Source organism: Anastrepha ludens, chromosome 2 (assembly GCF_028408465.1).
Source record: "Anastrepha ludens isolate Willacy chromosome 2, idAnaLude1.1, whole genome shotgun sequence".
NCBI lineage: Eukaryota > Metazoa > Arthropoda > Insecta > Diptera > Tephritidae > Anastrepha > Anastrepha ludens.
This window is the reverse complement of record NC_071498.1, coordinates 61,248,501-61,270,678: the sequence shown is the minus strand read 5'-3', so window position 1 is coordinate 61,270,678 and position 22,178 is coordinate 61,248,501. Positions and strand designations below refer to the sequence as shown.

The window sequence follows — 22,178 nt, the reverse complement described above, 5'->3', positions numbered from 1 at the left end:
ACTGACGTCGATGCCACAGTGCCCGCCGATTGAGAAGCTCCGCTGCGACCTTCTTGGAAGATTTGAGTGTACATCCGCCATTTTAAATGATTAAAATAAAAAAAAAAAAATTATATTGTATTTAAAATAAAAAAAAAATTTTATATTATTTTAATGTATAAATAAACTTAATGCCAATTTTGAAAAAAAATATATAGACTTCTTCATTTTAAATAATTTTAATGAAAATCAGGGAAGATATGGCCGTTACAGGTATCTGCCCCCTGAAAGCCAACATTACTAAAGTTGTTTACGAGATACCGACCGAAGTACTCCTTCATTCAGCGAGTCATTCAAAATTGGTATTTACGGATGGCTGAATTACGGTGCAGTTCCCACCAACATTTATAAAAGATTACCTTTAAAAAATGAATGTCATGAATGATTTTACAAAAAAATAATAAAGGTTGCCCAATCAATTATTTCAATTTAAATCCGACACCACTAAATTGATCACCCTTTAGAAGAAGCTAAGGCAACGAAAAACAATTCTCAACAATTCTCGTCAAATTTATGAAACGAAGATGGCTTGGAGGGTCCTAAACAAACCTTTACTTTCAAAAATCGAACCGAATTAATTATTTGAAATTGCTTTTTCGTACGTAAATTGTGCCCGAATTTAACATATTTAAATTCTACTAAATTAAGGATAATTTTCTGTATATTCTGTGTTAAATTTTTGACTCTTTCGATGCTTAGTATTTGTTTATTTATTTATTAGTATTTGATGTTTATTCTTTGTTTTAGATACCTGCAGCCACCCGTGAAAGTTTCGGCAAAATTTCGCTCGTATATAAGAAAATATTGTTGGATGCCCCACTCTGTGTTCATGCGGAGCAACACTGCTGATGACGAGGCTTGTTGATGCCAATAAATAAATAATAATGCCTAGGAGCAAAAAAATTACACATAAAATTTGAAGCATCAGAAGAGCAACAACAGAACGCTCGAGAGAATTTTGTAGCATTGCGCAACTAAGGCAAGTGTATTTCACAACAAAAAACAAAAAAAGAAAAACAAACACGAATAACGGCAACTTAAACAAGTGATTGGTAGAAAAAAGAAACTATTACCATTTACAATCAATATTGTGACAATGGCAATATGTCAAACGCAGTAGCAGTAAAAAACAGCAACAGCAAACGAATTGACAGAACAACATTTTAATTGAAAATCAACAGCGAAGGCTTATACAATAGAGCCAAGAGCAAAAACCAAAAACAAAAAAAAACAAAAAAATCGGGAAAAAAGGAAAAACTCAAGTTTGCTCGTGCATGCCTACAACATATTCTCCACTCACGCCACATCACACAAATTCATAAGCGTTGACTTTACTGCTCCACCACCCACCAGCCAAGAGAGTCCTTGGGCGCGCACGCAACAAACTGGTACTCAATCAACGCATGACTTACCACCACAGTTGCACTGATTTGCACAGCTATTGTTGTTGGCTCAAGAGCCTCCTGTGAGCGCAATAGCGGCGTACAACAACAACAATAGAAAAAAAACGACAACTATTACTAAAAACTTTTCACTGCTGCAAACTGTAACAGTGGCCACCCCACACACCCGCAAAGTGCAACAGTTCGATGGGTAAGACGTGCCCTACTCCTAGCCTGAATTCGAGTATCTCGAATTCTGTTATAACGAATGTGAGCAGCAGCAGCCACAATCAGAGTCATAGCAATAGCCATCATCATCAGCATCAGCATCAACATCAACATCAGCATCACCATCATCATCAGCAGCAGCAGCATCATTCTGTGCCGTTGCCACCACCACCACCGCCACAATCTATACAACCGCAACAACAACATTTTCCACAGAAATACATGAATTCGAAGCGTAAACATGCCAACAATTACCACAACATGCTGATGCACCCGGGAGCACATCTGGATCACAACAATTACTTACATTTGAATTCGTTGTGGTCCATTTGGTATGGCGTTTTGCTGACGCTATTCCAAGGCTATTTGGCCGTACATGGCGCCTATCGGTTCCTCGGTAAGTAACTACAACAAATGTGCAACAAGACTCATACACAAATAAATACTAGTAATAAAATGAGGTGGGTTTGCTGTCGACCACATCGCTTGCTTTAAATTTATTTACCTGCGAAACAAAAGTGACGGTCACGAAGCATAGTTTTAGGGGTTTCCTGTATTGATTTAGTGGTGGGGGTAAGTTGAACTTAAGGTAACAGAGGTAAGGCAGCAGAGGAACATTTAGCTCAAAGCACAACAAAATCAAGATTATATTTTGTCAATTAGTGTTGCGAAATCAGATATCAGATACAGTAAAATTCACTTCACCATCGTTACTTTGCTATTCCCTAATTATGATTGTCGCTGCGTTTGCTCCTTTGCAAAGACGGGTTTGTGGATATATTAAAGTTTACATTGCTGTGCAACAGTAAGAATTATGAAAGAGGAAGAGCAGTAAAATGTTAGGCCTTCTGGTTTCTGCCCCTAAACAATACAATCTTAGTATATTTCAGTATACTGAAGTTCTCCTAATTTGGTCGCAAGTTGTTTTAAATTATCTGGAAAAACACGTATGAAACTATGTTTGAAAAAGTAAATGCAAGCACTTCGATTCAACGACCTTTTCTGCCCTCAGCACATCACAGTACCTCGTCCAAGCCCAATTCTTTCAATAAATCTAAGATAGTGGCGGGTTGCGCTGAGCGTATGTGCTCTGTGCCGACCGCATCCGACTGAGATATCTAGTCCTCCTTCGCACTATAGCATCACAATCGAGAAGAAGTTTTTTGTTGGAGTTGCTGGGGTTTGGACACAGAAACCACAGGATTCCACAGATGTTGTTGTTTTAGCATCATACAAATTCTCCATACGTGTAGGGGGAGTGATACTCTTTGGCTGGTTAAAATCTGGGTCGTTTCGGTAACGCAGAACCGACTGTCGTTGGAACGTAGCGGATAATATTCCCATCCTAGGCAGATAGCTGCGTAATCTGCACCGACCTGTAAGAATATCAGTGAGCATTTTCGGTTGGTCCTTAGGGAGGGTAGCGGAGAGAGCTGATGAGCTTGCACCCACTTGGTCCTTATGGAGGCAGGTCCGTAAGTAGGATTAGGAGATAGTTGACAAGCTTGCTAAGACAGGCACCCGTTTGCCTAGGACGAGTACGTCGAGCATATATCCCTCACTCTCAATGTTAAAGACGGAACTAGACGAGGAACTAACGCTGGAAACACAGTCTATATGGGAAGCCTCGATCTCCCAAAATAATACTATGAACTTGCAACACGAAAACAACCAATTTTATTCTATCACTCCCAAAGAAGGAAATGCAAAATATTGGTTGGATTACTGATGGAACATTGTCTTACTCCATATCACGCAGCTAAAATGGAATTGGTTCAGAGCGATGCGTGTTACTTCCTTCGCCACTGTCCTGCTCTAAGCAGAACTCGTTACAACTGCCTGGGATCGGTACACTTTTCATCTCTGAAATGCATCAAAATATGTATCACGAACTATGTTTAACACCTACCCACAGTAAGGCCCTCCTGGCATTGACACACGTTTTGGTGGCAGCTTACGTCTCTTAGCCTCAGTTCTTCGCTTTTAATCTCCCCTTAGCGCCGTGTTGTATCGCAGCAAGGAAGGGCTAGTGTCTTACTAACACAGATTCTGATCTTATTTAATAATGTTCTCAAGTCAAAACATTCGCTACTTCGTTCCCAGGTAAAAAACCCCTGTGTACTGGAAGCCATATCAGCTGGATGCTGTTATATACAGGGTGAACGATATGAAGTGTTACCTATTCGAAACACCATAACTTTTTTGTCTGAAATTAGTTTTTATTGATTTCAAAGACAAAACGGTATAAAAATTATTACAATTTTAACATATATTCACTTTAGCTCGATATGACCACCTTTTGCCTTGAGTATAGCCTTCAAACGGTCAAAAATTAGTTGCATGCTGCACGAATGTGATCTTGAGGTATTTTGGCCCATTCTCGCATAATCGCTTTTTTCAGCGCATCCATACTGGCATATCTTTTAGTCCTCACCTTGCTCTCCAAAATGGACCAGATGGAATAGTCCATTGGATTTGCGTCTGCCGAATTCGAAAGCCATTGTGTGGACGAAATGAGGTATGGATCATGATTTTTTAACCATTCTTGGTTTACACGAGCTTTATGAGACGGTGCCTGTTGGAAAGTCCATTGTCTACGACCGAAATGTTTGCGTGTCTTCGGCTCTAAAGCATCTTCTAAAACATTTTTCCGATAATAAGTCGCTTTCACTTTGACACCAGGCTCGATAAAAACGATTGGAGAGCGTCCATCAGCGGGCACTGCGGCCCAAACCATTACTTGCGATGGGAAATTCCTTCGAGTGGCCATACGTAGGCTCAAATTCTCGTATGAGCGTTCGATTAAGTAAACACGATCGTTTTGAGTGTTTATAAACTGCTCAATTGGGAAATTTTTTTCATCAGAAAACACAATGTTAGGAAATTCGCCACGTTCGTGCAAGCGCAATAACTCCTTTGTTCTTTCGCACGGAACTTTTTTTTGCTGGGGTGAAAGATCGTGTGCTTTTTGGAACTTGTAAGCCTTGATCTTGAGCTCATTTTTCAATATGCGTCGAATTCTGTCTTGCAATATTTTCAGTTCTTTGGTCATTTTTCTTCCACTTGGACGTGGATTTCGTTCAAGTCGAGCCTTCAATTTCCGAACCATTTCTGGCGTTGTTGTGGTTTTTATTGGTCCACCTCCATAGCGTTTTGCAGTATTATTGTAACGTTTTATAGTGCGATACACAAACATTTTATTCACTTTGAGGTGACTAAGCTCACGAGCAATGGCTGCTCGTGATTTTTCAGCCAAATATAACACTATCACACTATTACCTTTAAATTCCATCACAGAAAAAAAATTCAACAAAATTGAGACGCAAATACTTTGATGGCTTATAAACAATATATTGAACTGTCATTAGAACAATTTTAACGTTGATGTCATGAGCTGTTTTACGGATACAAGCAGTGTGAAGTTGGTAGCACTTCATATCGTTCACCCTCTGTATAATATTTCACTCACTACGTGAAGGCGCCAATTTCCCCAGTGAGTGATGAAAATCTTTATTTTGACCTTTATACACCCCAGTGTCTGTCTGTTTTTATACTGCAGCTGTGTAGTTTTTTTTTCCTCGTTCACTTCGCTCGAGCATAGGGCACACCAGGCTCGACAAGACTCTTCCATCGTACACGGTTCTGGGTTTTTGTTTTTGCGCCGCCCCATGTGATGTCGGAAACTGCTAGCTCTCGTAAATCGTCCTTCGCCAAGTATTCCTCGGCCGACCGTGACTACTGCTCCCTTGCGGTCCAGAGCCATTCTCGTAATGCTATCTGGTGGTTTTCTAAGCGTGTGACTTGTCATTGTCACATTCTTTGTTTGATTTCACGTAGGATGGATTCCTCATTCGTTGATCTCCACATAGCGTTGTTTTGTTGTTGATGACGTGCGGCCAGAATACTTTACAGATGATGCGGACGCATTTGTTGACGAAAGATTGTAGGCTCTGTGTGATGAGTTTAGATACCAGCCATGTTTCACTTCCGTACAACAATACTGAATACTCGTAGCTTAGTACGTCTGGAGATTTGCGAACTTGTCCATACTGTATCCATTCGCCCGAAAACCTGATTTGTTTGTTTTTTTGTTTGTTTTATTTTGGCTGCAGTTACCAACTTCCTCTGCTTCACCGTCTACTGTGCTAGTGGAGCCGAAGGAGTAGAAGCTTTCGACAAATTCCGCCTGGTGCCCGTCAACCATTATTTGTCGTTTTTATTGTGGGTGACAAGTTTACAAGTATAAGATATGATTTAGGTACGACGTCATTTGAAAAAATTATAAATCTTCCGATAGGGTGATTAATTTTGCGCCACATTAATGAGTCTCATTAAAAAAATTGATATTGTTTTTTCATCACAATTGTAAAATTGATTATATTTGAAGACTTCTGCCAACATATTTTGGAAAAATATTATTTCAAGATTTACAATCAGCTCCAAATAGGTCAGTATTTTGTTTCCATTGAAAAAATGTTTAAACATTTTTATGCCGAGTCTATAAGCTTGAACTATCTTAAAACATAAGGCGATTTTTTGAAAAAAAAAAATTTAACTAATTTTCTTTTCAAGCATCTCGATTTTTGGAGGTATTTTCAAATCGCCATAGCTCACATAAATCTTTATAAAGGGTTTTCCAATAAGAGGTGTATTTTCATTTCAAAGAAATATGCTATTTTTTAATATAAATGATAGGATGTTTATTACATTATGAAGCATCAAGCAAATGACCACCACAACCACGCTTACAGGACAATATCCTTTTCATAAAACTTTCCATAGCCGAATTGGAAAGTGGCTGTCCTATGTCCTCGATGACCTCACGAATTCCATCTTCGATGTCTTGAATCGTCCCTGGGCTGTTGGCGTAGAGCTTCTCTTTCACGTGGCTCCAAAGAAAAAAGTTACAAGGTTAAGTCCCAAGATATCGGTGGCCAATTGTAATCACCTCTTCGAGAGATAAATAACACGGTCTGTAAACTTTTCCCGCAAAAGATCAATGGTTTCGTTGCTTGTGTGGCACGTAGCGCCGTCTTGTTGGAAATAAATGTTGTCTAGATCAGTACCGTCCAATTCCGGCCATAAAAAATCGTTAATCATCTCTCGATAGCCAATCCAATTCAAAATAACACCTGCTATTGGAAAACCCTTTACATTTCCGAAATATTTTAACGGAAATCTTAAGATTCAATACAGTTTATGATTCCGGTGTAAAATTACAACTTTTTTATTGTCGCACCCTAATACTTGTCAAATAGGCTGCGTCGTAAAAGTTTCAGTTTAGCTCAACATGACAAAGCAACAAATTACATGAGCAGACAAAAAACAAACGATTTAAAAATTTTCTATAAATATATGTATATGCGCATACTTACACACGCATATACTCGAACTTGAATGAACGCATTTGATGTAATTTATGGAATTTTTTACTCGTATAATCGTGACTTCTTTCTTTTTATTTCTTTCCATATTTCCCGTTTGCTAAACCTCTACTGTTTTTCTGCAATTCCGAACGTGCGTGTTTGTGTAACATCATTTCTATCGTCATATGCTGTCATCATTAACAACTCCTGCTGGCCAGGCTGCTCGCTGATATCGTGGAAAATTGAGCCGGTGGCTGAATTGAATTTACAAATTGTGCTTTCCGGTGTCGTATTCATTTTGCTGCCGTTTTTCTTCACCTCGGCTGTTTTTAAGGTAAGTGAATTCTTACGAACGTACGTATGCCTGTTTTGCATGCTCTGGCTTTTTATGAAGCTGATAGAATTTAATACAAAAACTTGATATATAATATTTCATACATTTTCTGTTTTTGATTTTTGCTATTTGGTGGATGCAATGATACTACGCTTCGCTCGCTGTGATAGACTTTTTCTGTATTATTGTATAAAGTAATGGGAACCAGTTGGACTCTCTTATGAAGCGTTGGATAGGTTTTATCCCAGCACCGGATAGTTCCGTAAGAGAGTCAAAATGGCATCTTCCTAGCAACCTTGCTCTACTCCTAGCTAAGGCTGGACAATTACAGAGAAGGTGTTCTACTGTTTCTTCCTCTTCCTCGTCTCTACAACTTCTGCAGTATTCATGCAAAAATACTTGTACCCCATAAGAGTGTCTACTTAACAGCTACGGACCGTTGACACAAGTCACTGACCCGTGACACCAGCCACGACCTTTGAGATGTTTTCTCTTGAGAGGTTGAATAATACTCCTGATATTTTCTTATCTATTTGCGGCCAAATTAGCCTAATATTTTCTTCTCTCCATAACCTATTGGCCTCATGGATAATATTATTTTGTATTCTTAACTAGCATTACCCAGTGGGCTTCGCACCGCCATACATAAAATGTTTTTTTATATCGCAAGAAATTTTTCATATTAAGTTTTCTTTATAGAACTCGTAAAATGTTTAAACAGTTGAATTAGTTGATTTTTTTCATTCAACATACTTTCTAAAGATGTCACAATAGCCTTTTCTGTACTTTTTTAAAATTTGATTGTGGTGGGCACCTACATATATACAGGTAAGGTGAAAGAGCCGATAAAAACTTGTAATTAAACTTTGATTCTTTAATTTCCATTTTAATTTTTTACGCTAAATAAATTATGCTAAAATAAATAAAGTTAAAAATGCTTTTCCAGTTCCTCCTGGAGCATTCAATTTTTTATTATATTTGCGTCCAAAATGACTTGCAATTCGATAAAAAATTGATGCGAAAGTTGATTGCATCGCAAAATAAAATTGTTTTCTTGAGGGCGAATCATTAATCGATACGAATAAAAATTCATCGCACTGACGGTTTTCGTTGATTTTTGACCTGCGATGCAAAAATTAATTAGCGTATGAAAATTATTTAAAAATCATATTTAAACAAAAATAAAATGTGTATGTACCAGTGGTTGGATTTATCATTTGTTTGTTGATATGATAGCCATCGTCCCCTCTCCAAAACAAAATGGGGTATTGCAATGCATCACAACAGCGAAGGAGTTCTGAAATACGCTGTAATTGCTCATTTCTACGATACAAAACAATATCTCGTGTCCGAAACTGTTCACCAACCACAACAATGGCTACTTCATCAATCGTTGGTACATTGAATCGTCTGGCGTGCTCCCAATTTGTGTTTTATCGGCTTTTATTATGATTTTGTGGCCATCGGTGGGTATCAGATCGAGTGCCACTTTGAACAATTTCACCAATTCATTGTGTTGATGGAGCATTGTTTGCAATTCATTCACGATTGATCTTCTCGTATTCGTCGAAATTGCACAGCGCTGATCTAATTCACGATTCTCATCACCAATAAAATATATTTGCAAAAATTGATGGTCACCATCTGAGAATGGTAGCAAAGACCCAGCTCTATGGTATATTTGACCTTGAATCCGTAAAGTTCGAGAAATATATGTAGATAACGGATCTGAATTTTTAAAAACATTTTAACTGGTTGTAGTACATAAGAATGCAATCTCTTAACCTGAAGGCGAGTTCCCAATTGGTCTATATCTGGAGTCCTTAGTTACCCAGCGAAAAGAAAAGTCCTCTTTCATTAGCATTTATCAACAACTTACAATGGATACTTATGTGGTTCAAACACATCCTAGGGTTATCCAGGTCCACGTTTTGGTCTATATCTCGATACCCTAGTTACGGAGGGGCATTAAAAATACTCTATGCTATAGCAATCATCAACAGCTCCTATTTGCTACCCATATTGTACGAACACATCCTTAAGTTATCGGGGTCCACATTTTGGCCGATATCTCGAGACCCTAGTCACGGAGTGGCATCAAAAATACTCTATACTATAGAATCATCAGCAGCTTCCATTTGCTACCCATATTGTACAAACACATCCTAGGGTTACCCGGGTTCACGTTTTGGCACATTTCTCGAGACCCTGGTATCCGATTCTTAAAATTTCAAAACACAAACCATCTACTGAATAGTCCAAACAAAGCCTAAAAATTTGGTTTGGATAGGTGAGCCCGTTCTTGAGTTATAAGATTACCAAGGAAATGTAACTTCTTTTTATATATATAGATTTGGAAGTTGCCATAAAAATTCAAATATTGCCTCTGTTTACAAGCAGTGGATGATTAGTACCCTTTCTGGTTAGCTCATCGGTCTTGCAGTTTCCTTCAACATTTATATGTCTCGGAACCCATATATGGCTGAAGACGGTGCTAATAATGTTTCGAGCTGCCAGGCATTCCTGAGCAACCTTCGGTCTCAGTTGCTTTTATTTGGAAGATGGATCCATCCGTGTAGATATTTATTTCCCTCTTCGCCATTGTCATTGAGTTTGTCACTCTTTTCTTGACGGGATATTAGACTTGAAGAGTCTGTCAAAGGTAGGTTCAGGGAAAGGGTAGTCGTTCTTGGTTATAACTACTACTCATAGTATATATCATACTTAGTCTTGCCATATGAAATTGTAATAATTTTGTTTAATGAAATTACTTTTATTTAATCATGTAAGTATTAAAAACAGCAAGTTTAATTTTCATTCGAAATGGCCACCATTGGCTTTTACACAAGCCTTCAAACTATTGGGCCCTTCAGCTATGGCAGCATTCACGGTTTCCATGGATATTGACGTCGCTGCTCGAACCAAAGACTGTTTGAGGTTCTCCCAATTTCTGTGAGATCTTCGACAGGCCATATTCTGGAACTCTGATCACAAACTGTAGTCCAGTGGATTCAGATCTGGTCTTCCAGACGGCCAATCTTTTGCGGCTATGAGCCTAGAAAATTGGGTTTTTAGCCACTATTGGGTGGTTTTTGTCTTGTGGGCTAGAGCGGAATCTTGCTGGGAGATCCAATGCTTCCCATTGCAAAGATTACTGCTCAACTGCCTCGCCCCGCCATCCTCTTGGTACACTTTTTCCCCGGTCTTAACCCCTTGTTCGCAGAAATGAAGAGACGCCTTTACGAGATGCTCCCACCAAATCATTACCGAGGCTGGACGGTGGCCACGCTGAACACTTCGAAAAAATTTTTTGCGTCTTCAGAAGTTTTAGCACAGATTTTGCCATTTTGCTTATTAAAAATTTCATCAACAGTGAAAATTTTCTTATTTCTCCATTGTTAATAAGCTAAACTGAGTATAATTTATGAGTTGACAATGCATACGAACAAAAGCAAAAATTTGTAACGAAACTTTTCTCTGCTAACTTATGGCAAGTCTAAATAAGTGAATAGTTGTGTAAATAAATTTTTACCAAATTTTTCTGGCAGACGACGTTTAAAGTCAATGCCGAAAGTTCATTTAAATGAAGTAAAAAATATTATAAATAGTTTTGTCAGATTTTTTGTAAAAATTAAATTTATCTATGTGTCCCTTTATCTATTTACCTGTATATTCGGAAACTGCACATAATTCTTAAAAACATGCATCTAATTTCAAGAACCAGTATTCACATTTTTTTTACTAATAATTTACTCCAAATATATTTTTTTATTCAAAAAGCGAAAAAAGTACAAAGTAAGCGATAAAAACTTTCACGTGAGACTATTATAAAACTTATTAGTGCTGAAGAAATAGCAAAATAAAGATGAACGGGTTTTTTTATATTTTTATTTGTTTAATAATTTTTATATTTTTATTTACAGCAAGTAAACTGATCTGCCGATATCTCAACGATTGTATCGTTTCTTTGGAAATGAACCATTCGAGCGTGTAAATTATGTGAAATTTTGTATTATGCCTTTAAAAGTTCCCTTCAGATGTTGAATTTTGTATTTCAGGTTAACTCCCACCCTGAATTTTTTCTACCTACCTGCTTATAGTTGAAACACTGTGTAAACAGTAAACCGTCGAGGTGCGCATCTAATTTACGGCAAGAAAGCAGGCGCTATGTCTATGCTCCTAAGTATAATAAAATTATTTACACTTTTTAAATACATAATATACTTTTTTTTTAATTTCAAAATAGTCAGGCTTAGTGGCACACCCTATACTTGCTTTTGAGGTACGTTTTTGTGATTTGGCCAGCCGATGTCACAGAAATGTTGTGGAGCAGGTGACGTGCATATAATCATTTAATACGAGTTGAGTGCAATTGCTTTTTTTACTCGACGTTTATACTTTTTTTTAGAGAATTTCATTTAATTGAATTTTATAGCTTTCTGAAACACTCCGCTATAAATGTCTGCATCCAAGCAGTTATCACACTGGTTTCAGTTAAATGGATGTATACACACGGTGCGCCACGTCAGCCCGACAAGCTTATGTAGGTAGAAGACTGGACCGCTTTTGTGAGTTATCACACCTTCAAAAAGCAAAACAAAAAAACATCAATGAGACTCGCAAGTAGTGTCCAGTATTTCACAAGCCGGTTGAGAGGTGCGGACATGTGCCAGATGAATGAAATAATCAGCGAATAGTGCATTCAATATTGCATACTTACAGACGAGAGAAACAGTAAGTCGTAGGATTTCCAGTTCATAACCAATTTTCAAAAATGCAGCAGAGCTTCACCAAATAAATATACAAAAACCATAATTTACCAAAAAAACAAGCGATTCACGTGAACTTGTTGCCATTTTTAATGTATGTACCTATATTTTTAAATGGATCTGTATATTATTTTTATGGATGCCAGAGATTTTTCATTTAGTTTAAAGAACCATCAATAGTTTTCGACTCTACATATTGTACATATTTCCAAAAGTCTGCAATCAAATGCTATACTAACTTGTACAAAAGTCATTTCAATCGAAAATGTAAAGCCGTTTGGAACGTAGGTACGTAGGTTTGGCAGGCGCATCGCACATAGGAACAACGATGCCACTTAAACCATGAGCCGCAGGGCCGGGCTATATTTCCTCTTCCATATTGAACAATCCTGAGCTTTGGACAAAGCGTAAAAGGTTGCTTATGATACCTAAAGTATATAGATTATCCATATTCATTAAGAAGTAGGATCTTAAATATCGGTTCTTGCTTCCGGTTAGAGCCGGGCATGTGGAAAAAAGGTGTTGAATTGCATTCTTGCGTGATTTCCTATCAGACAATGTCCTGTGAGAGCCCCTACTAAGGTCCTAATTTGAAGTCCAATACGTTTTATAATATTCTTGGATAGACGTAAGTTTATCCTTGGCCATGTTTGCCTATCAATTTCACAGGTATTAGCACTAATCCATTGCTGCTCGAATACAGTGCTAAGTTATCCACATCCGCCCCAGTAGCTTTACCAAGATGACCGCCAAGCGCACGTATTGGAAACCCCTTTATTTTGCTCATTTTGCTTTTTGTTGTCCATTATAACATATTTTAACTTTATTGAATACGCTTGTTATTGTTCTTTTATGCCCGCAAAAATATTTCTTTGGAATGCGTGACTTCATTTCAGCAGCTACTAAAATAGATCGCATGTGTGCAATAAGGCTTGCTGGAGCAGCAAAAATTGTTGCTGCATTGATGTGCGCGAGAACTGCAGCTCAATGTAATAAAATCAACTGCTACCATATTTCATAGTTTATTTTTTTGTGCCGCACTCAACCAAGTTATTATTATTATTTTATTTTTATTATGTTATGTGAGTCTTTTGTATATGCGTCGGCATTAAATTTCCATGGCTTTCTGTGTTTTTATACAATAACAATTATTATTAAATTTATTCAGCAACAAACCGTATGTTGATGGTAGTGCACAGCAACTGCTACACTAGCAACAGTAAAAGGCTATGCCAAAAACAATAAAATTACTCACTACACAGCGATCATAGCAGCTCCTCCCTCATTATGCTATGACATTTATATATACCATCTCTCTCCTTTTAGTTTTTGCCGACCGACAACTGCAATTTTATACAAAAGCTAAAAAGCATTAAAAACATAAAAGCAACAAAAGCCCCGCCGACTACGAACAAAACAAACCGTAAAAACATAATAAAGTGAGTGCAAGAAGAGCAAGAGAGCTCGCGCAAAACCGTAATGACTGCACTCAGCTAGCACGGACAGAGCAAACAGCTACAACTAATACACATAGCGATGATAAAGTGATGGGAGAGTGCGGTTGAGTTGGTGGGTAATTCGAGTATGCAACACTATCGAGCTTCTACGCCACTGGTGTCTCTTTCTCTCCTCCCACCGTACTTTAAGCGCCGTATTGCAATGCTGTTGTGTATGTATCTGTGAGTAGTTTTGTTTTTATTTTGGTGATCTACTCTGTGGCTTGAACAAATATCCGTGCGATGTACGCAACCAGCGCCGCTGCTGCCGCTTTTTATCAGGATAATAAATGCAATTATGGGTTTTTCATATTCCGCCTTTTGTTTATTGTCTGTACCCCAACGCAATGGAGTTGGTATTCGGTGGCACTGCTGGTACAGTCATATACTTCGCGTTCCGCTCTCTTGCCATACTTTTTGCTAGACATTGGGGTAATAAACGTACCGTTCGTGGGTATACGAGTATGTATAGGTAGTGAAGAAATGAAGCTATAGTAGGTCTCACACATTTGTGAGTTTGGTGGTCCACGGTAACTTGACTTTCATAGCCTTGCACTACACTATCACTAGTGAAAGGCGACTACCTACATACATCGCAATCGTGTAGCGGTGTTGGTGCAATAGTTGGAATGTGCTTGTTTCTCATAAAAATACCCAGCGCTGTTTTGTGATTTAAGAATATTAAATTTTGCGAGGATTTGCTAAAAATATGTTTAACATCGCAGTCTGAGACTACATCTACCAATAAATAAATATTTTTTGTAGAATTGAGTTTTTTGTATCCGAATTCGTTCTAGAAAAGTATGCAGTAAGATAGAAAACAAGGCTATTTACTTAAAATATCTAGTTTCATGAATATTGAATGAGCGATTCTTACATACACATTTAAATTGAATCGAGTTTATGTACTTTACGATTTCAAATGGGGTTGATGCTGCAGTATATTGGCATTTAAATATATATGTTTTTACCGTCTTTCAACTAAAAACAAAAAAGAAAAACAATTTTATGAATGAATCGTAATTGTATGCAAAGTGCTATCCATTATTAGCTATTAATTTTTCTCCCATTGATCTTTTTCACATTAATATTTCTCATCCCACTGGAACGATTCTAACCAAATAGACCGTAGTCGGGCAACCGACATAAGCAGTGGTCACCAGTTAATTACCGGCAACGTCAAGAGCAAGCTTAAATGCAGATAGAAAACCAACACGCTGCGTAGACATAAGCTGCTACGCTATGCTGCGACTAGAAAATAAATGAAAAACGCATTTCGCAAGAAGCTGTTTACTACTCAGAAAAACAAAGATTGTGAAGCTACAAATGTCACGATCAGGCAAATCGCTCAAGAACACTTTGAACCAATTAGCAACATCACTCGTAGCAGTGAATCTAGCTTCGAAGTAGGCAGCACAACAACCAGCAGCAAAATAACAACATCGTGCCCCTAGTTTAGCTGAAGTTCAACAAAGCCGCGGGCGAAGAGGGCAGAACTATTGATCGCCGACCCGCAAATTTCAGCGGGAATTCTGCATCCCCACATCATCGGCGTAGTAGAAAGTAAATTCCCGCTTCATCAGATCACATTCCGAGAACTCCGGAATGGCAGTGCTTCACAACGGCCACCCATCAGCGACCCATTCACCATCAACGCAAGGTTGTCCCCTGCAGCCCCTTCTCTTCGCCATCGTCGTAGACGATGTTATGAGCCGATTGACCCTGCACAAAAGAGGCATCGTGTGGAGTTTCACCAGACATCTTGAGGACCTGGACTTCGCCGTTGACATCTGCTTGATCCTTCACAAACTCATTGCCATGCAAGCGAAGGCGGACAGGCTAGTCACGCTGCCACGCACTGTCGGACTTGAGGTCAACATCGCCAAGACAGGAGCTATGAAAGTCAACCACTATAAAGCAAGACATATAATGGTTGCCGGGTGCCCGGTGGAATTTGGCTTGGTGAATATGGCTTGTGAGATAAGGTTCCTAATTCTGTGTTACCAAGAAGTTACGCTGATGTAGAGTCCCTAATACTTGAAGGTTATGATGTTCCAGATATTCAAGCTTTCAATATTAAAAGAGCGCTTTTTAATCCTTTGCCTTGAAAGAACGTATGGGAGGCGGGATAACTTATTCGGGTCAAAACTGAAAAGCTCGTTTCAAATACTAGATTGTTTTTACACACGAGAAAAGCTTTCGTCAAAAGTATACAAGGTTTAAAATGAAGTCGTAATCACCTTTTCTGACGAAGCGCTTTTTTCCCTCGGCGGCTATGCTAACAAGGAAAACTGTAAAATTTGTGGATGTGAAAACCCGCAGGTGATCGTCAATGCATCTTCATAATGCGATAATTTTGGAGCGGTGGCATCATTGGCCCATCTTCCTTTGAAAATACTTCAGGTAACGCCATTTCGGCCAACAGTGAGCGCTAGAAACGTACGATTTTTATGGCTGAAAATTGAAGACACTGACTGCCGTTGGACTGTTTTCGAACAATCCGTTAACAGTTTAAGCGCTTGAGGTAGATACCGGGCAAGCCATTCGTCAGATAGGATAAAAAATATTCACCAATGGCTTGGAAAACTCTGTTGGTAGGAACAGCATACGCTACTGTGAAACCAGTCGAGGTAGTCTCATGATTAATTCGTGTTCGATAAATAAAGGGAATGGGTTTTTTTCAAGAGAATACTTTTTCATTGAAACTTTTCACCACTTTTTCCAATAAATCTGAATAATATAAGGCGAAGTCCAAAATAAACAATACTGAGCTAAAATAGAAACGACACGAGCTTTGTTCTGATAACTTCGAGTTTATTTATTCAAAAGAGTCACCTGTAGTCTCGATACACTTTTTTGCGCGATCTAAAAGCTTTTCGAAAGAGTGTTTCAGATTATTAACCGGAATGTCCTGCAGGATGTCGGTATAAGCCTTTTGGATGGCCATATCAGGCGAATACGGTGAGTGACTGATAGTTAAAATGCGATTTCTATTAAAAAAATCAAGTCGAATTCGACGATTGCTAAATAACAAACGCTTCAAAATGCCAATATAGAAAATTGCATTGACGGCTTGGCCCGTTGGCACGAACTCCTTGTGGAAACGCCCCTTGAAATCATAAAAACAAATGAGCATCGACTTGATTTTTAACTTCTAAAAAAACGCGATTTTTTGGGTGTTGGATCGTCTGGGGTCTTCCATTAGGTACTTTGACGCTTAGTTTGAGGTTCATGTTAGAAGCACCAGGTTTCATCACCAGTTACAATGTTGTAAAGTAAGTTCTCGTCTTTTCTCGCCCCTTTAAGGAGTCTTTCGAATGTTGAATTCTGAGTAATTTTTGGTCCTCAGTTAACTTGTGCGGAATGAAACGTGCACAGACAATTCGTAAGCCCAAATGATGAGTTAAAATGCAATAAATCGATGTTTGGAGATATTCAACTTCGATTCCAAGAATTTCAACGATGATTTCGATTAAATTTTGATAAATTTACGAACATTTCGATGGAGTTTCGATGATAACTGATATTGGGAGGCCCGTATGTTCATTGCCATTTATGTCCTCACAACCATGTCTGAAACGTGTAAACCACTCATGAACTCTGGCACGAGATTGACAATAATCGCCATAAACTTTTTCATCAATTCAAATGTTTCCGTAAACGTTTTACGCATTTTAAAGCAAAATTTGATATTAGCTCTTTGTTCGAAACTCATTTTTGCACCGATACACACATACTGACACTTTAGGCGCAATAACTTTGCTTCCACTTAACCGAATGTCACTAAGCTTTCACTAGAAGTCAGATCAGGATGTAACTTCCAACGCACTAACCCATCAACAACATTTGTATGCAGCCAGTCTTGTTTATTTTGGACTTCACCTTGTAAATCGAAACGAGCTTAAGCAGCAATGGTCATTTGGCTTTAATTCTTACACGAGCTGTGTTTTATGGGCACGTAAGCCAACAATCTGCCCAATTATCGAAGTGGCATTTCGGCATCTACTTCAACACGTCGCTCTATGAACTTTGAGAACAGATATATTTTTTTGAATGGAAATTCCCACAATTTGGAAGCGTTGTTCTGACATTAAACGTTTCATGAGGACTTGCTAAATCTTACTGATCAAAAATGTCAACAGTTTGCCGTTCTCAGCTGTTAACTACAATATAATCGACACCAAAAGTGCTCATGCAGGTATAAGGTGTCATTCCTCGGATATATCTGAAAGCAACAATTAATGACACATACAATAATAAAAAAACATATTTTAGTTTAACATTAAAAAAAATACCTTAAAATATTTTAATATTAAATACAAAAACCTAAATAAAAACAAAGTTTCATAATGAAATAAAAAACTAAATTATATGATAGAAATCTTTGAAAGCAACAATTAATGACACAAAATATTAGTAAAAAAAGCCGGTTTAATTGAAAATCGAAATAAAAAATTGTTTTTATTTAAAACTTTAAATTTTGAATGAAAATATTTTTTTGTAATATTTTAATTTTAAATCTTAATAAAAAAATATTTGTTTGCAATAGTTTTTACTTGAGCTATGAAATTGTGGCCAGTTGAGGCACTTAATGTCCTTCTCAGCCTGCTACCAATATACTTACAATTACGAGTAAGGCCAACGAATATCGCCTTCAGTATAGCAAAAGAGGATTTTTGGAATGCTAAGATGTTTCGTCATACTATTTAGATCACTAGTAATAACTTTTCATGGTTAAATATTTTTCCCCTTAAAAAAAATCCGTATTGAAAGGGTTAAACAGCCAAAGGCTTACTAGACACTTATCAGATTTTACTATCGCTACCCTAGACTTTAGAATAGAGTTTAATATAAGGTTCCCCACGCAAAAAGAATGAGATTTGAATTAAGTATTCTAAGAAAATAAAACTTCACTTTACACTAACGGGTCAAAGATGTGTGGGAAATTGGAATACTATTTTTCAAGCAGAAGTTCTCGGAACAAGGGAAGCTTGCCAGATAATTAGAAACCAAGTCAAGCAGACATCTTAGCTTTAAAGCCATCTCTAACTAAATCAAAAATCGTCAGGCAATGCAAAGAAGAACTTAATGCTTAAGCACCCACGACAGACATCACTCTCAACTGGGTACCTGGCCATAGGAACATCGAATGCTGGGGGAATCCTCAATGGGTAACTTGAAAGAAATTGCGGACAAGAAAAAATTCAACATAGGCAGATTCATAGTCAAATCAAGATGGTTCGATTAATAAAAAGCAGTGGTTCTACAAATGGTGGCATCTTTTGGGCTCATTGGGTCTGGGCTGTGTCAGTCAAACAACAACCCCACCACCAGCAATAAAAAATAAAATAAAAATATATGACATTATGTTTTTATTATTACTTAAATAACAAATAAACTGAAATTGAAAAGGCAAATACTTTTAAAAAGTTTAATATTTCTGGAAAATATTAGAAATTAGAACGTATATTAGAAAGCTTGAAAACTCTGTTAATATTTTATTGCAAGAAATTAATTCTTTCTTTAATTGTTAGCATTTCTTAAAATTGCAAAAATTTTTAAATCTTAGTTAATTTTATGGATTATATAAGGTGAAGTCCAAAATAAACAAGACTGGCTTCATAAAACTGTTTTTATGGCGCCGACTTTTTAATGAGTTAGTGATTTGGAAGTTACATTCCTAGCTGACTTCCATTGAAAGCTTGGTGGCATTCGGTTAAGTAGAAGCGAAGTTGTTGCGTCTTAAGCGTTAGTATGTTTGTGTCTTCGGTACAAAAATGAGTTTCGAACAAAAAGCTAATACCCAATTTTGTTTTAAAATACGTAAAACGTTTACCGAAACATTTGAATTGATGAAAAAAGTTTATGGCGATTATTGTCAATCTCGTGCCAGAGTTCATGAGTGGTTTACACGTTTCAGACATGGTTGTGAGGACATAAATGGCAATGAACATACGGGCCGCCCAAAATCAGTTATCAAAGAAACTCCATCGAAAAATTCGTAAATTTATCAAAAATGAATCGAAATCATCGTTGAAATTCATGGAATCGAAGTTGGATATATCCAAAACATCGATTTATCGCATTTTAACTGATAATTTCGGCTTACGAATTGTCTGTGCTCGTTTCATTCCACACAAGTTAACTGAGGACCAAAAATTGCTCAGAATTCAACATTCGACTCCATTAAAGAGGCGAGAACTTCCTTTACAACATTGTAACTGGTGATGAAACCTGGTGTTTCCTACATGAACCTCAAACTAAGCGTCAAAGTACCGAATGGAAGACCCCAGACGACCCACCACCCAAAAAATCGCGTTTTATTAGAAGTTAAAAATCAAGTCGATGCTCATTTGTTTTTAGGATTCCAAGGGGCGTGTCCACAAGAAGCTCATGCCAATGGGCCCAGCCGTCAATGCAACTCTCTATCTTAGCGTTTTGAAGCGTTTGTTGTATAGCAATCGTCGAATTCGACTTGATTTTTTGACTAGTAATCGCATATTAACTATCAATCACTCACCGTATTCGGCTGATGTGGCTCCCTGTGACGTCTGCCTTCGAAAAATTGCATTTGGTCATTAAAGGAAAACGTTTTGCATCCGACATCCTGAAGGACATTTCGGTCAATGATCTGAAACACTCTTTCGTGAATAAATTACAGAAGCCGAATTAAATTTTTAGTTGCAAAAATAGCCATCAACGTTAGCTTAAATCAAATATCTGGCACTATATTTTTGTTAAAGCCATTAAAAAACAAAGAATAAAATTTATCACAACAAATAATTCAAAACAAAAGCAAATAGTTAAATGAAAACAAAAGACGCAATAAATCAAAAAATAATCAAAAAACAAACAATCACTATCAAAGCGACACAATAACTACACTTCAATAGCTGCACTCTTTACGTCCTTCACAGAGCAGTAAATGAGCAACCGAACTAACCAGCACACCGACTACTCACCACCACCATGGCTGCATGTCTGACTAGGCAACGAACATCAGCTGCTGAGCAAATGAAATGAGCGACGGAAATGCCGAGGAGTAAAGTGTTGCGAACCAGCCTGCTGACGTCGAAATATAGCAAAGCCGGAAGCGGATTGTGGGGAAGTGGAGGGATGGGCCACTGGCAAATGAAGTGCAGCGCTGTTGTTATCATTGTGAATGTGCTCAAAGGTAGCTGACAGTGTAATCAAAAGCACTAACTGGCCATTGATGCAGCGCAATACGCACACAAACTCCAGCAAAAATGCATCGAAGACCAAGCGCCGGGCTAGACTTTTTGTTTTGTGAGGCCAGTGTTGCAAATTATTTGTTGGTTGAATTGTCAGAGTCATTGTTGGCAAACGGCGAGACGTTTAGGCCGACTGGCTGGCAGTGCTTTTTGAGTGAGCAGACTGATTGCCTCTTTGTTCACACAAGCACCCACACACGCGCACACATACTAAGCGATGGCCGCAATTTGCCATGCTGCATGCCAATGGCCAATGGCCAGCCGCTATCAGCAAGCAACATGCTAGACTGCAATGGCCACTAGCACCAGCGGTTGCTTCCTGTGGCATTCATTGCCTATGTATCTGTGTGTGTGTGTTAGTGTGAATGTATTGCTATTTAGTTTATGGTAAAACTTCAGCTTTAATGCAAAAATTTCAATAGTGGCTCAGCGATTTATGTGAACACTCAGCGTTCCCCTGCGAGAGTGACTGCGTATTTGCCTCGAAATGGTAGTCTATCTACAGGCGCATTGTTTGCAATGATTTTTCTTGCTCTACGATAAAGCAAAAAATCCGAAAGAGCACCAGAATACAGTTGCTCAGTTATGTGTGATTCAGATAGCAGCAATTATTATGACAAAATACTTAATGAAAGCAATATGAACAAATTTATACATACATACCCGTGCATACATACATACATATGTGCATATACGAGTACTTTTATAGAAAATGTGTACCAATTCAGATATTTGCTTGTGTTGCAAATTGTGCAGCAGCTGGGTCATTGTAGATCGATTGTTTTACCGGAGCTGCACATCAACAACTTTAACAAACAACAGCAGCAACAAAGGCCGGCTGGGAAGTAACCAAATTTTATGAGTTTTATGTGGGTGAATATAGGAATGAGCATTAGGGTGGGGTAATTAGTATACGATTTTTCTTTCAATTGACAATATTTTTAGTAAATTCGGTTTCTAAATAAAACGCTAAGAGGAAAAATGCATTAGAGTATAAATCTTAAGTTAATTTCGAGCCCTCGAAATATTAAAAGGTGATATGTTTTGCTAGTACGAAAACTGAGAGGCAATTATGGCAATGTAAAATAGGTTTTTTTTTTTTGTAAAAAACAAATAAATATGTACAGGTGTGTATGTATATAGTACTATTCGTATAAGGTTGCAACCTTGTTTGAAATACTTCGAAAATAAGTAAAATATCACAAAATGGGTAACAAATATAGGTATCAAAAAAGGGTTGCCACAAATCACAAACAAAATAGAAAAACAAAAAAACAAAAATAAAATTAGAAAAGAATAAAACAAACGTAAATAAAATAATTCCAAGTTGAA

At 37.7% G+C, this 22,178-nt stretch overlaps 1 protein-coding gene and 1 long non-coding RNA gene across 2 annotated transcripts in view; both read left to right on the top strand.

Moving 5' to 3' along the window:
- Positions 1-805: 805 nt before the first annotated feature.
- Positions 806-22,178, top strand: part of LOC128871599 (protein tincar) — a 133,668-nt gene continuing 112,295 nt past the window's right edge. Inside the window, exons 1-2 of the mRNA XM_054113470.1 lie at positions 806-2,046; positions 7,234-7,349. Of these exons, the coding sequence (XP_053969445.1) occupies positions 1,629-2,046; positions 7,234-7,349 (534 nt within the window). The 5' untranslated portion in view covers positions 806-1,628. The remainder of the gene's footprint in view (positions 2,047-7,233; positions 7,350-22,178) is intronic.
- On the top strand, positions 11,393-12,232 carry LOC128871600 (uncharacterized). The gene is made up of 3 exons (XR_008456043.1): positions 11,393-11,532; positions 11,596-11,710; positions 11,785-12,232. It is a non-coding gene; the product is annotated as an uncharacterized LOC128871600 (long non-coding RNA).